At 42.4% G+C, this 15,775-nt stretch overlaps 1 protein-coding gene across 1 annotated transcript in view; it reads right to left on the bottom strand.

Annotated features, from left to right (window-relative positions):
• TBC1D7 (TBC1 domain family member 7) overlaps positions 1-15,775 on the bottom strand; it is a 185,736-nt gene that overhangs the window by 103,794 nt on the left and 66,167 nt on the right. The window contains exon 5 of the mRNA XM_086965258.1: positions 10,782-10,919. Within this exon, the coding sequence (XP_086821384.1) occupies positions 10,782-10,919 (138 nt within the window). The remainder of the gene's footprint in view (positions 1-10,781; positions 10,920-15,775) is intronic.

The following is a 15,775-nucleotide window of genomic DNA, read 5'->3' as shown; positions in this document are numbered from 1 at the left end:
AAAATCATTCACAGGCCATAAAAGAGTTCAATTACAGAGTGCAAACACATGTACAGTTGTTAAATTCGGGCAGTTAATCAGAAAATCAAAATTAACACACCAAGACAAAATACCAAAAGATAAAAGAACTAACTATGAAAGTGTCAAAAATATTAACCTGAATTTGGAATCAGATGAATTTGACTATATTAGCACTTATGATGTAGCTGAAATTATGGCTCCATGGCATCAAAGTAATTCTCTTGTATCCATAGTTTAGAACTATCACAATACTTTCTCTGCATAGTGACTTCTTTCCTAGACCATCAGTGTGAAAACCAATAACTAATGAACAATACCAGAAACTGTACTAAATATATACTAGTCGTGAGGCTAAGGCACATGTTGAGTCCTCTAATACACAACCGCCCTCCTGGCCCCTGTAACCTCAGCAAGCCTCGCTCCCTTCAGTTACTAAATAAACATTTGACCGGCACAACCTCAACTAAAGTGAGGTCCTGGAATTAGACGGGTGGAGTGTTAAGAATGGAATATTTTTACACACTTTCAAAACCCACAATTTGAGAATCCTCGCTTCCAGAATCCTCAATATCAGAACCCTCACTTTCAAAATTATCAGAGGCCTTTTTTAGGGAGAGGCCGGAGCAAGGGCCGTGGGAAACAGAGAGGTCAACAACAAGTGACCTGGGAGGATCTGAATCAGGAGATCGCACAACGGATCACCAGGAGCATGGCACAGAGCAGCCTTCCGAGTACCAGCAGCGTACCTCCTTAGTTGTGAATTTATCCTCCTACTCCTTATCACCAATACAGGAACAGGTGTTAAATAAGGGATTGGGTTTTGTTCCCACGAACCCTCCAGATTTATTCAAACTTCGCCAAGATTTGGCAGCCTTTTTCCGTAATCTGAGGCTTCAGGTTTACTTTCAAGATCAGGAACCTTTGGAGTTGGATAGAGGGGATACTTCCCTTCGACCAAAATCTCTATTCACTCCCCAACTATCTTTGTTACCCCCACAAATGGAGGCCTTTGAACAGGCGGTCATTCATGATCTGGAAAATTCCAATTTGGAACAATATCATAAATTCTCTAATTTGTCCAACCTTGAAAAACAGGCTCTCAAGGAACTATCTGCAACAAGGAAATTATCCTTAAGCCGGTGGACAAAGGTGGTGCCACAGTGATCCTTGACCTGGTCACCTACCAGAATGAGTGTAGTCGTTTACTTTCTGACTCCAGAACTTACCACAGACTCATGGCGGACCCTACCGATACTCTTACCAGGGAGATCACTACGTGGTTGAGGAGGCACGTACCAACGACTGGATTACGGGACATGAGGCTGATTTCTTGATAAATAAACATCCAAAGATTCCTTATTTCTACGTACTTCCTAAGATTCATAAAGCGGTTAGACCCCCTCCCGGGAGACCCATTGTCTCCGGGATGGGGTCACTGCTGGAATCTTTATCACAATTTTGTTATTTTTTCTTAAAACCCCTAGTACAGAAACTCCCTGCGTATTTAAGGGACACCCTTGATGTTCTGAACTTACTGAAAGACACCCCATTTGACCCTACAACGGAGTTTCTTATAGGTCTGGACATAGAGGCTTCATATACAAACATTCCTCAAAGAGAAACTCTTCGTATGTTGGAAACCATCTTATTCGAAGAGGATTGGCGATACCACACTCCCAGAGCCTTTATACTACACTTGGCAGAAATAGCCTTAACAAAAAACTTTTTTGAGTTTGAGGGCACGATGTATTTACAAACCCATGGTACTTCCATGGGAAGTGTCTTTGCCCCCAGTCTGGCTGGGTTGTATGTGGGGGCATTTGAAAAACTTACCATCTTTGACACTACGAGCCCTTGACATTCTCATTTGAGATTATGGCGTCGCTACATCGACGATGTCTTGGTGATTTGGAGAGGAGATGAGACGTCGGTGGGTCTTTTTCTCGAATTGCTAAACGAGAGAAACCCATTCCTCCACTTCACCTCGACAGTCACGAAGACCAGTCTTCCCTTCTTGGATTTGTTACTAGAACCAGATGGGGGTGTCCTAAAAACAAAGGTTTTCCATAAACCTACAGATAAGAATGCTCTATTGGCATATGAAAGTTTCCATCCGAAGTCCCTCCGGGAGAATTTACCGGTGGGCCAATTCTTTCGTATTCGCCGAAATTGTTCAGATCGTGCTAACTTTGCCATGGAAGCCACAGCTCTGTCATTGACATTACAACACAGACTTTACCCAGCAAACACCATCAAAAGAGCCAAAAACGGGCATTGAATGCCAACAGGGACTCCCTTCTAGCCATAACCACCAGACCAAAAACTAACAAACCTGTATTTGTTTCGACCTTTAATACAGCATCCCAGCAGATTAGAAGATTAGTGCCGCGCAACTGGAGAATCCTCAACACAGGGGGTCTACAGATAGAAAAGCTCATTTTCTCATTTAGACGAAGCCAGAACCTGAAGGACATGTTGGTCCACACGAGACCGAGATTGATGAATGTGAACAGGGATATCCTGTCAGTAACTGGTCTTCCCAAACTGATGGGTCATACAAGATGTGGGTCTTGCAGTGTATGCACTTTGACTTCTAACACAAAACAAATTAATCTGGGCCTTCGCACACCCTGGGAACAGAAATCTCACACCAATTGTAGTTCCCAGTGTGTGATCTATCTCATTACATGCCCTTGCAATAAATTCTATGTCGGGATGACAAGCAGAAAAGTAGGTATAAGAATCACCGAACATCGTCGTACGATACGGTGTGGCAGAACAAACACTAAGCTGACAACACATTTTGCTGAAATGGGACACCTAGCGGATGAATTAAGATGGACTGTCATGGAGAAATTAAACCTTGGTAGATCTATGACAGATGAACAACGCATCTAACTTCATAGAGAACAAACATGGGTGTACCGTTTGAGAAACCACATCATAGGGCTTAATGATGATATACCCTGGCAATCACTGGGCAGGCACTAATATGTCAGCTATGGACGGGCGTACACAACAGATATGATTCTCTCTTGAACCCACGTGCTTGTCCTGTATACGACTATTTGGCAGATGCCCTTTATTATGATTGCCTTGCTGTATGCAACCATTTGTAATTATGGTTCCTGTGTATGAAATACCTGTACGGGCCTCTATAATTGAGTTAAGATCAATTCATTAGTATGCCTCCCATCTATATGGCCAGTGTATACCTTCATATGATTTTTCTTGATTATCTGTTCGAGTGGGAGAGTCTACAGTGAAATTAGGCTCCTTTAACCATTTTTACAGACAGCATGGGCTTACAATGACTGTAGAAGCACACATACATCTACATATCTATGTATATGAAACCATATCCTCATTTTCCATTTTTGCTGACACTGTTTAAAATACCTTCTCTGTCTTCAGGGTTGATATTGTCCCTCCTCTTCCCCCGATTGTGCATCCCTTTTTTCTTCTCGACTGAAATTACTCACTCGTTGGTCATTGTAAGATCATTCCCGACAGATCTATGCAGTACCCGCGATTGGGAACTTCATTTCCCATGATCCCGCGGTTTCCATATCGGACGCCTTGACGTCAGACGTCGTGTGGAGGGATGAGAACTATCCAGAGAATGCCGTTGGGTATTTTAATGGAGTCCGGCTAGCCACTGTCATCTACATGGCGATCCAGTAGCAGGCAACCGGACGAGGTGGTTCCTCGGAACAGTAAGGAATGACCAGGGGAGCATTTCATCGGGAGCCTTTTGACCTGGAAACTGGTTTTCTGAACTGTTTGCTGCAGAGGGACTTGGTGTCTGTGAGAGAGTCGCACGCCCTCCTACAAACGTTTCTTCTACTTCTCACGTTTCCCGCTTCGCAGGACGCTCGACTTGCTGGGTGACCTGTGCTTTTGCAAGGGGGCAGTGGGAAGGACTACAGTGCCCAGAAGGGAGTGCTGCATGGTGACACCTTCCTTCCTGCACCGCCCAGAACAGGTGCTTTAAATCTTCATCTGACCCGCGCATCGCGGGACGAGCCGGGCGAAGCCCGGCCAAGGGCGGGCCCATCTGAGCCCGTCAGAGACAGTAAGAGACTGGGCTGGGCTACCCCCCTTGCTTCTTATTTCTTTGTGGTTTTATTTGTATCTGTATTTTGGCAAAGTCGTGTTTTGCGCTTAAAGTTTTTGTCAAAATCCTTTAAGCTTGATATTTAGACTAAGAAAATGGCTTCTAAAAAACCCAAAGGAACTAAAACCAGTAAGAAGGGTGGCGGAGGAGACATTACTGGCCCTATTGAAGCTTTCATCACAAGGGCCGCCTCGGCCTTGGAGAGAGAGATTGATTTAACAGTTCGTCAATTTTCTCTTGATCCCGGGTTTCAAAAGAGATCCTCATTTGGGAACATTGCCAGCGCAGTGTCGCCTGCTCAACCAAATGCAGAGAGCGTTAACGCTTCTCTGATTAATAAGGAGCAGCATACCATTTCAGACTTAAGTGAGCCAGATACTAGCCTGGCTTCCTGTATGGCTTACCAGGGGACTGAGACGGGGGCAAGAACCAGCACAGGGCAAGCAAATGAATTATTGGTAGAAGACAAGACTCCTGAAGGTATACCAGCACTTGCGCACAAACGAAAAAGGGGTGGAGATCAGCAAAAGGGAGGGCGTATTAAGAGGACTAAAGCCACCTCGCCTAAATTGAGAGCAAAGGCTAAGAACCCTAAGAATAATATTATTGCTCAGGGGGAGAGATCTGGTCTAATACAAAATAGTCCCAGCACTGACATTATCGGGAACGTATCTGGCATTATGCCCGTGCCCGTGCCATCTAGCGCACATACGTTGCTTAATACTAAAAACAATCAGAAAATTGCCCCCAAAGAGAAGCTGCCCAAAGGAGTTAGTGAATCCGTTAAGTAAGGGGACGTTAAGAGCTCAAATAAGACTCCCCAGATAGTAAGTCAAGTGACTGAAGCAGTCACAGTAATTAACAATAGATAGCAACTGACTAAAGGACTAGAGGACATTAATATTCGATTAGGTGAGGCAAATATGGCAGTAAACACTAGTAGGGGCAGGCAAAAGAGAGTTGACCTCCCTCGGGAGTCTTACCCCTTTGTCATTGTATTAGCAGGGGTTCCTGAATGGCAAAATGATAGAGTGGAAACCTACCATGAACTTAAACATAAAGTCATGTTCTGGTTGGTGAAAAATCGACCTCTTAGACCAGACTTAGACAGGGAAATAATTAATGTGAGGAGAGTAAGTTGGGTGGGCCATAAAGTGAAGGATGTAGCAGGAGACTGCATTATAGTGAATTTCAGAGATTCTCCAGTAGTTCAGTTTATTAGCGGTTTCCAGAATCAGGATAGGACAGGGGGGATCTTTTCCTTTGATCTAAGCTATTTTTACCCAGCGGCTCCCGCATTGGTTGGTAGTTGGAGAATGCCCAAACCATTTCGTGGTAATAATTATCCTCAAGGAGGGCATTGGGCCAACGGGCGCGTGGAATGTGGATTGTTTAGGAGGTCATCTACATAACCATGCCCATGGTATCTATCCCCATGATAAAACCTTCTTTAATGTCCCATTGTCCAATCGGTTTGATTGTCTGTCTGATCTAGGTTGGGTTGATTGGCAAGCAGGGAAGATAGTAGTAGAAAATCTCAATAGAACCTCTACTTCCTCCCCTGCAGAGACAACTCACCAGTGGTTGTTAGAACATCTGCAACAGGTCTCCCAACAATGGTTAAAGGACTAGATTCACCAACTAGTACAACAAGTTATTCAGATAGTTTGGTTGATATTTCTAGGTCTAGAAATACAAAGTTGGTAACCTGGAATATTGCCGGGTTAAGAAACAAAATGGACGACCCTATCTGGAGAGAATTTATAGGGACAGCAGATATTATTGAGCTACAAGAGACGTGGGATACAGGGAACATACATACCCTAATTGCTGCAACTATTCCCGGAACTCATACTGAGATAGTAACAGGTTCTCCCTATTGTTTGGCAGTTCGAATTGCCTGTAAAGGGGCATTTAATATTTTAATCATTAATTTTTATAATTCATATGACAGACTTACCACGACTACCCACCTGACCACTTTAAACTCTTTTCTTGTTGATTACAGGGAACTCAATGAGAATCAATGTTTTATTATACTTATGGGTGATTTCAATATTCATGGGTGCCCAGATAAATGCTTGTCACTTGATTTACTCGGTCCCCCTGAACAAGGTGACATCCATTTTGAGCATTCGGAACAGGGAGATATCATAGAGAATATTATGTCCGATAACGGTTTAATGTTACCTATAGGGGTGGATGAGGATATACCCACCTTTAAAGGTAATGGTAGTAGTTCAACTATTGATTTCATTGTCTTAAGCACAACACTAGGGCGTAATATCAAGGGGTATTCTCCCGTTTGGTCACATTTTAGTGACCATAACCCAGTAATCCTAAGTGTTAGAGATGTTTTTAAGATACCTCAGAGTCTACAAAACAGGGTTGATAAACGTGACATCTGCTTGACCGATCAAGCACGTAAGATCAGATGGTGTAGAATTGTCCCTGAAGACTTTTTAAATAATCTCCTGATGAATAGAGGTGTGGAGATGCACATATGTATGGACACCGATGCAAGGGATAATGAGGTTATGGAGGCATATCAAAAAATTTGCATTCAGGTTTCAACCGACCTAAAGCGCCAGGGCAAAGTGAAGGATTCCGGTGAAGTGGGCTGGTTTAACCATAACTGTTCTGTTGCAAACCGAAAATTAAAGATGGCACTGAAATGTAAACCAGTCGACAGGTCATTAGTGGCCTCTTTCGGAAAGCCTATAAAGCGGCAGTAGAATCTAGAAGACGGGAGATTAGGGAAGACGCCTGGGATAAACTGACATCCATAGATGTCCTTAAAAATAGTGCTAAATTCTGGCTCGTGGTTAATAAACCTTATTTTGTTGATTCATGTAACAACGAGCTGGACTGTGGTATTCAGGAGCAGGAGTGGCTCACTCATTTTAAGTCAGTTTATGAAAGGGAAATAGTTAGGGAGGAGGTTTCAAGCTCCCCTACTTGTCATCCCTATACTTTATTGGTTACCGAGGCTGAGGTGGCGGAAGCCATTGGTAAAATGACTAGTAACAAGGCCCCGGGACCCGATGGCGTACCAGCCGACTTATTTAAATCCGATGTTACGTTATGGTCTAAAGTTTTAACTAATGTTTTTAACAGAGTTTGTAAATCAGGTATTCCATCCACTTGGTCTGAATCCGTTATTGTCCCAATTTAAAAAAAAGGAAATAGAGGTGACCCCGGTAATTATCGCCCGATCTCCCTTATTGATTCCGCAGTAAAGGTCCTAGGTAGAGTGGTCCTGTGTAAATTAACGGATAAATTGGAGGAGACAAATACACTATCGGCCCTTCAATATGGGTTTAGGAATGGGCGAGGAACCATTGATCAGAACCTAAATCTCCAATTGTTGATTGGGAAATATACCATAGCTAAAAGTGGCATGCTATATATAGCATTTATGGACCTGTCGTCGACCTTTGACCGAGTAAACAGGTCAAAATTAGGGGGTCTGCTCCTAAAGCTAGGTATTGATGAAGACATTGTATACTTCCTAGCGGATTTGCATAGGGACCTAACGGCAACAGAGAGATATGACCGCCAGGGTAAGATCGGGATAACGAACGGGGTCAGGCAAGGCTGTATTTTAGCCCCTTTATTATTTACCCTTTATATTAACGACCTGGGTGCTGTGCTAGGGGAAGCGTCCAAAGACATACCAAGGGCAGGCAAATCTTTTATACCCGCATTATTGTATGCGGATGATGCCGCCCTTTTAGCGCGTACAGCAGTAGGGTTACAACGCCTTTTAAATTCATTTTATGAGTTTATGACTGCCCTAGATCTCAGTGTTAACTTTTCAAAATCCCATGTAATGGTGGTGGGTCCTAAGGGTAAAAAAATAAATGACGACACTTCACTGCGATGGGAATGTGCTGTCTAGGGTCTTGAGATTCCCATATTTGGGGGTAATCTTTGATGATAGGTCTACCTGGTTGCCCCAACTGGCTGCGAAAAGGAACGTTTTTGCCAGGTCCATTTTTGCGGTACTTGGTTTTTGGCGCAAATTGGGTGTGAAACCGTTGCAAGCTGTCCTTAAAGTCTATGATGCCAAATGTGTTTCCATAGCCATGTATGGTGCAGATTTATGGGGATTTAAGAATGTAAAGTTGTTACAGGTGGTAGAGGACAAGTTCTTGAAAACCATCCTAGTGGTCCCACAATCGACCCCAGGTTACATTGTCCATCAAGAATGTGGGGTGGATTATCTCGAAGACCGGATAGCAGTTGCACTGCTTTTAAAATGGATTGCAGTTTGGTTGAATCCTGAATTGAAGATTAACCATGAGGTCCTGAGGGATTGTTTATCATTGGAACATTGTGATTCCATCCCGTGGCTGAATTATGTTAAAAAAATAGCCGGCTTATTAGGTCACCCCGAATTATTTGATGAGCCGTTTAATCTAGTTAAAGGGGATGTGAAATGGGTCAAGGCCACATATAAGCTCCGTAAAGGTATGGACAGAGAACAAAAGGAGCTGATTAAAACCACTGTAAGAGCCCATCAGTTATTGGTAAATTCTAATGATTTAGAATTATATCTGAAGGTTGTCAACAATGCTAACCACAGATTTTTGCTGACTAAATTCAGGTTAAATAAATTCCATCGTCTTCTCACTGAACGCCCTTGTTGGACCAAGGCAATGGATTTAGAATTATGCACTTGTGATGGATTTTCTCTAATGGACACCTCGCACTTTATGTTCTTTTGTAGATATTTTATTGCAATCCGGAAAACGTTTATTGTCCCACTAATTAAAGATAAAGGGTTCAGACAAGTTAAACCTGCCCTAATGTACCTCCAGCTGTTGTCCAATATTTGGGAAATTTTTAATATTGCTAATTTTTTGACAATAGCTATGAGACTCGGGGAAAAAATTAAGTGGATTAATTATATATAGTGGTTTTTATGAATTATCTTGGAAAGTCATGTTTTAATGTTTGTAAATATTGTTGTTAACTTGATTTTCAGCGTATGTTTTTAACGTGAACAAGTATTTTTGTGAATATTATTTTTTAAAGCCATATCGTAGTTCGGGCCTGACCTCAGATGTTGTATACTTTTATGGTTTTTGACATGAACCGAATAAAGTAATTTTGACTGACTGACCAGGGGGGCTGATAACCATTCTATTTTTAGAAGTATGCTGCATCTAATGGTTTACCACGATTGTTGCCCGTGGTGCTGTTCAGACTTACACGCCACTTTCGATACCTATTTCATTTTATTTCACCTTTTGCCATGACAAAGTCCTGGGACAAAGTTTGGGACACTACCTGTTTTTGCTTATTTCCTTCTCGTACATACAGGTTGTGTTCTTGGGAGACGGACCTGCAAGATGCCATGTCGAGTTTACATTAGTAATAAACTCAGTGAGTTTTTTAAATGGTATTATTCCTACACAACGACCAATGATTTTAAACATGGGGCATATTCCTTTGTAGATATTACCAACATGGGATATGTGGCCCTCATTCATGGAGAGATGTATTTAATTTGTTTTTGACTACAGCATTGCACATATATTTAATTTACTAATACTGTTGGGCGATGATCATGTTATGCCCAGAGTTGAGCTAATGGACCAATATCGGGGTTCTTTCTTAGAATCCGGGTGATGTTACAATGGTGTGTGCACATCCCCAATTACAACATATTTATTTTGGATTATTATATTCCAGTTTATGTTTCCCATGTTGTCGAGATCCCCTTCACTCATGCTGATTCGATTAAAATCCAGGGTGATCAGTAGAAATTGGTACTTTCACCGAATTGCGGCTTGACCAATTGCAGGACTAATAGCAACACAGGTCCTGATGAAGACCGGGGTGACCCTCATGGCACAGTAAGTCGGTCGAAACATGTTGACAACAGCGGTATAAGGAGGGTTGTTTTGAAAACTTGATTTTCTCTTGTAAACACTACCCATCCTTTCTTTTCTTTTAATCCTGGTTGCGGAACCGGTCAATAAATTTCCTGTTTGGCATCCTCAAACCAGTTTTAACACGTCCTGATTAACTGCACGTGTTGCACTTTAGTTCCAGTCACAGGGTGATACTCACTGATCACATATCCGTTCATGTATATATGTTGTGTTTTGTTATATTGTGTCCAGTGGTCTTTTATGTTCAAACCCCCTCCCTTATGCTCCGTCCAGAGTGTGGCTACACCTGGGCGTATTGTAAGCAGACCCGATGATGAAGCATGTCACACACTTCGGTGTGTGAGTGAGGACAGTATTATCAAAACAAACACTTTTTGTTTTGTTGTACGGTGTGTTTGGGGTTTGATCTTGATTCTCTCCAACCCTCTATGTGGGTAAAAATTGGTCCTCAGGGGGTTCGGATTGGTAGAGTTGTATGTGGTTGACCCTCTCCCCTTCCCTTGTGTTTAATAAGAATGGAATATTCACAGGGCTAAGGGTATAGCAATTTTTACATAAGGTGAAAATACTCATAGCCAGTCCTATCATTGACAACATGAGGACTCTTTATAGTCTAAATCTGTCTTGCAGGCTAGATACAAAGTTTTATTTCAGCAGTGTTTTACTGTCAGCAAAATACACAGCATCAGACATTGTCTGCATAATACATTCCAACATAATAAATGCCCAAAAGTGCTCACCAGCTGTGGAAGAGAATCTTTATACTTTCTGTTTAGTAGGTTTACAAAACTTCGGATAAGCCAATAGCAGTCCACATCATCATCGACCATCTCCTCCATAGACTTGGCGATGTCCAGAAATTGCTCATCTTTTGGATCCTGAAACATCAACACTGTTCATGAGATGTCTGAAACACTATTCATAAAAGCTACCTTAAATAGCGCGCGGCTTTCCGAACATGAGCTTTGGGACAGGTAATGAAGAACACAGTCTATCTCAGGTTCAAATTTGCCTACAAGTAAAAGAAAGGGATGTATGCTATGACACTGCTTCCATTGCAATGATGACCACTAGACTGACTATGGCCCGAAGCTCAATTTGCCATTGTGTTGACTGGGCAGATATAGTATTCTAAGCCAAGGGCAATACAATTTGGGCTCTAGTGCCAAGTTGAGAGAAAAGTCCTGACTAATCAATCAATGTAATGGAGTTTAGATAAGACAGACGCACAATTCGGGGGCCTGTTATGTGAAGGAAATGCAAATTCACCCTGAGCTAATCGAGTTCCTGCTTTGTGATACCCCCTAAGGTGATCAGGACTCATGGGGAGACAGTTGCAATGATTAGGTCATTAAGTGAACTTATGTTTTGACAATTATTGCAATTTGTATTTTTTCTGTTAGAAGGAATAAAGAAGCATCTTCACATTTGCACAAACATAATTACAGAATCATAGGAATTTGACATGTCAACAAGCAATGTGACAACATTCTAAATACAAATATAAGTGGTACCGCACATATATGTTCACAAAATTCACTAGATAAAAGAAAGGTAGAACTGCAAAAGTGTGAAGTTTATTCAGTTTTGCAGCTGTCATTACCGCAGCTTACTGGGGTCAAGTAGTTTAAGGGACCTATTATACTTATCGTGTAATTTCCTACACAACAATGGGATTGGGGTCAGTTTTCCTTGTAGGCATTATGGCGTGTGTCATCCTTGCTAAACCACAGAATGTACTTTACAAAAAGAAAGTAACTGTTATATTCCACGTTAGATATTGCTGCAGTTCAAGATTTCCTTGATGCTGTGACTTAGGTGGACCAACCAGTGTGGTATTTTTTTCTGGCAACGAATGTGATAATGTAGGTTGGTGTTTTGGTCACTGTTGCATTCTATGTATGACAAATATGTGTGAGAACAGTAATAAACGTAAAGTCAATCGTAAAGTCAATCTCAGACCACTTAGCCACATGCAGGCACCTAAAAGACATTTCCACACAAGTACAAAAACACTAGATGAGTTACTTGTTACCTAGTGAGACAAAAAGACGCAGCCCTGAAACAATCTGCAGTAGATCCCAGTCACCAACCGACTGGACCATCTACCAGCAACTCTCTTTAGGCCACAAAACAACATGGAACATAGCGAAAAAGAACCGATATGAGATGCAATTTTGATGAATTTCATCACAGAATATTAATGTATCTACAAGAACTTAATCAAGCACTGTACCAACTTTGGGCCTGATTTAGATCTTGGCAGACCGGTTACTCCATCACAACGGTGATGGATATTCTGTCTTCCGAAACATAAATCTCATAGGATATAATGGGATTTATATTTACCCTGAAGGAATATCCATCACCGTTGCGAAGGAGTAACCCATCCGCCAAGATCTAAATCAGGCCCTGTATCTTCTATGCTCTAAATAAAATCACATCAGTCAGTGCAAACAGCTTGTCATCAACCAATTCACCACCTGGCACCCAGCTACTGAGTCAAAGCAACAGGCACTGTAGCTTCAGTTTATTCCAGAACAACCACAGGCCAACACCAATACCTTATCCCATTCAGATAAACTGTCCTTACTCTATAGACCGGCAATGCAAAGTTTTTAAAGAGTGATATATCAGCACTTGTCGAATTCTCAAAGCTCATACGCACTCTAATTCAGATATCAATAGACTCCTCCCATTAGATCATGATAGCAGCCTGGTCAACCTGTCCAATTATAGCCTCTTTTATATCAGCAAGAAAACCTGCAACCAACTATCTGGATACCAGGAGACCAGTAAACTGCTAAGTGATTTTTAATCCAAATTTCGCACTTCCAGGGGAACAGACATTACACTTTTCAACACATGAAGGCTTATGCGAAAGGACAAGAATAGATTCTGTATTACTGAACACACCTCTGTTGCATGTAATACCGCTGTCATGATCTAATTTATTTCTATTGCAATCAGTGTGATATATGCAGTGTAAATTGGGTTCATTGTGTCTGCCGAGTCCTGAACTCTTGCTGAGCCTCTGTAAAATCCACATAATCAACTGACTGATATCACAGAAAATCAGTAACTTTATGTATGCATATCACACATCATATAAACCAACATGTAAAAGATAAACTGTGTCAGAAATAGTAAAGCCTGGATGCAGAGGGGCAAACTGTTGCTCAACAGTGATAATACAAAGACACTGCTCATGGGTACCACAGATTATTCAAGGGTCAATCTGACTGAAATACACAACTGCCAATGAAGAGTGCACAAAATATAAGCATTTGATTTAATGGCACTCTACATTTCAATAACACATTCGGCAGTAGCAATATATTTGGACATGTGAGGTAGGAGAAACAAGATAAATGAAGAACATTATCTATGTGAGAGAAAGCCTAGGAAGGTGATGTTGTATGGGTCATCAGAATTACATCAGAACAAATGTGGGTCTTAGATTCATAATATCCCGATTTGCTCCTGTGGATCTAAGTACTTCTTCAACTAGTGTGTACCTATGTATCAGTCCTTTTTGTCCATCTGAGATGTTGAGTAGGGGTGTCATGCTCAGTTGAAGGGCTTTGTATGTTAAACTTTACAGTTCAAATTTTACTCGTGCCTTAATCTGCTGCAAGGTCAAGCTGGAAAGGATAGGATTAATAAGAACAAACTTTCTAACTGAGTGAAAACGACTGGCTGTGGAATATAGAAAGTCCTTGAAAGGGGTAAGCAAATTCTGTATCTCTCCAGTAAAATCATGCTACCAATGGTCAAGTGTGAAATAACTGATGCAAGGGCAGCAATTCTTAGATGAGTGGCCGACAATTACTACATTTATTTTTTGGAGGGCTTGGATGAAGCAAACTGGAGCTTTGGGAATTCTATTTAAGAGAATTAAAACTGTAAGAGGAAGATCAAGTGTGATCCACAAGGATTTCAATGTGGATGAAATTAAAGGGATAAGACCAACAACGTTCAATTTGATAAGGAGATCAGATGGAACATGTTAGGGGGTAGGAAAATAAATTCGTATTTCTTAGGATCAAGTTTCAGAAAGTTATTGGCCCTTCAAAATTAGATTTTGGAAACAACAGTGAATAAAGTGAGGGTTTTCTTCAAGGAGTAGGGGTTTAAATACAGTTGGGTGTCATCCACATACAGCCTTCACTTCGGAGACTCTTGGATGCGCACACAGGTAACTCAGTGGCTTAGGATTCAGATTGAACAGGATGAGTGCTAAGATAGAACCCTGATATACGCCACAAGTCATCAAAAAAGAGGCTGAAGAATGGCATTCAAACTTTGCCAATTGAGATCAATTGCTTAGAGAAGAGGAGAACAAGTTCAGGACAGAACCACAAAAGTATATGCAATGTGCCAGGATAGAGATTAGTCGAACATGATCAGCTTTGTAAAGCCACTACGAGACCGAGAAGGCAAGAGTTACCTGCATCCAATATCCATTGAACATCCCCCAAGATATTTAGTTGATCCATCTCAATGCTAAAGCAACATCCGGAGCCAAAATGATGATTTATAAGGAAATGCTCACTTTGAATGTAAGTGGTACAAAAAGGGGGGTGGTGATGGACTGAGCATCTGAATCAATCCAACACTCACACCCAGTCAAAAGATCTGGGTTTAATCCATCACCGTTCTTTAGCCCACTCTGCCACCCCAGTTCAGACATGGCTATATACAAATCAGTCTGACCCTGTGCCTCATGGAAACAGTCCAGCCCGAACTGCCAAGCCATGTCTTCCCTGGACCGGAAACAAGCTTCCGAGGACCGGTTTCTGGCATTCCAGCCGTCTTCAGCCCGGCTTGCTTGAATCCAGTGGCAAAGTGAGCAAGGGACTCACGTCTGAGCGTACCCTGCCACACTTATGGCGGCCAAAAGCGGTACAAAAAGGGGGGTGGTGATGGACGGAGCATCTGAATCAATCAAACTCTCACACCCAGTCAAACGATCTGGGTTTAATCCATCACCGTTCTTTAGCCCACTCTGCCAACCCAGTTCAGACATGGCTATATGCAAATCAGTCTGACCCTGTGCCTCATGTGAACAGTCCAGCCGGAACTGCCAAGCCATGTCTTCCCAGGACCGGAAACAAGCTTCCGAGGACCGGTTTCTGGCATTCCAGCCGTCTCCAGCCCGGCTTGCTTGAATCCAGTGGCAAAGTGAGCAAGGGACTCAAGTCTGAGCATACCCTGCCACACTTATGGCGGCCAAAAGCGGTACAAAAAGGGGGGTGGTGATGGACGGAGCATCTGAATCAATCAAATACTCACACCCAGTCAAAAGATCTGGGTTTAATCCATCACCGTTCTTTAGCCCACTCTGCCACCCCAGTTCAGACATGGCTATATGCAAATCAGTCTGACCCTGTGCCGCCATAAGCGTGGCAGGGTATGCTCAGACGTGAGTCCCTTGCTCACTTTGCCACTGGACTCAAGCAAGCCGGGCTGAAGATGGCTGGAATGCCAGAAACCGGTCCTCGGAAGCTTGTTTCCGGTCCAGGGAAGACATGGCTTGGCAGTTCGGGCTGGACTGTTCCCATGAGGCACAGGGTCAGACTGATTTGCATATAGCCATGTCTGAACTGGGGTGGCAGAGTGGGCTAAAGAACGGTGATGGATTAAACCCAGATCTTTTGACTGGGAGTGAGTGTTTGATTGATTCAGATGCTCCGTCCATCACCACCCCCTTTTGTACCACTTTGAATGTAAG

Source organism: Lissotriton vulgaris, chromosome 4_1, assembly GCF_964263255.1.
Source record: "Lissotriton vulgaris chromosome 4_1, aLisVul1.2, whole genome shotgun sequence".
NCBI lineage: Eukaryota > Metazoa > Chordata > Amphibia > Caudata > Salamandridae > Lissotriton > Lissotriton vulgaris.
This window is presented reverse-complemented; position numbering and strand designations above follow the sequence as displayed.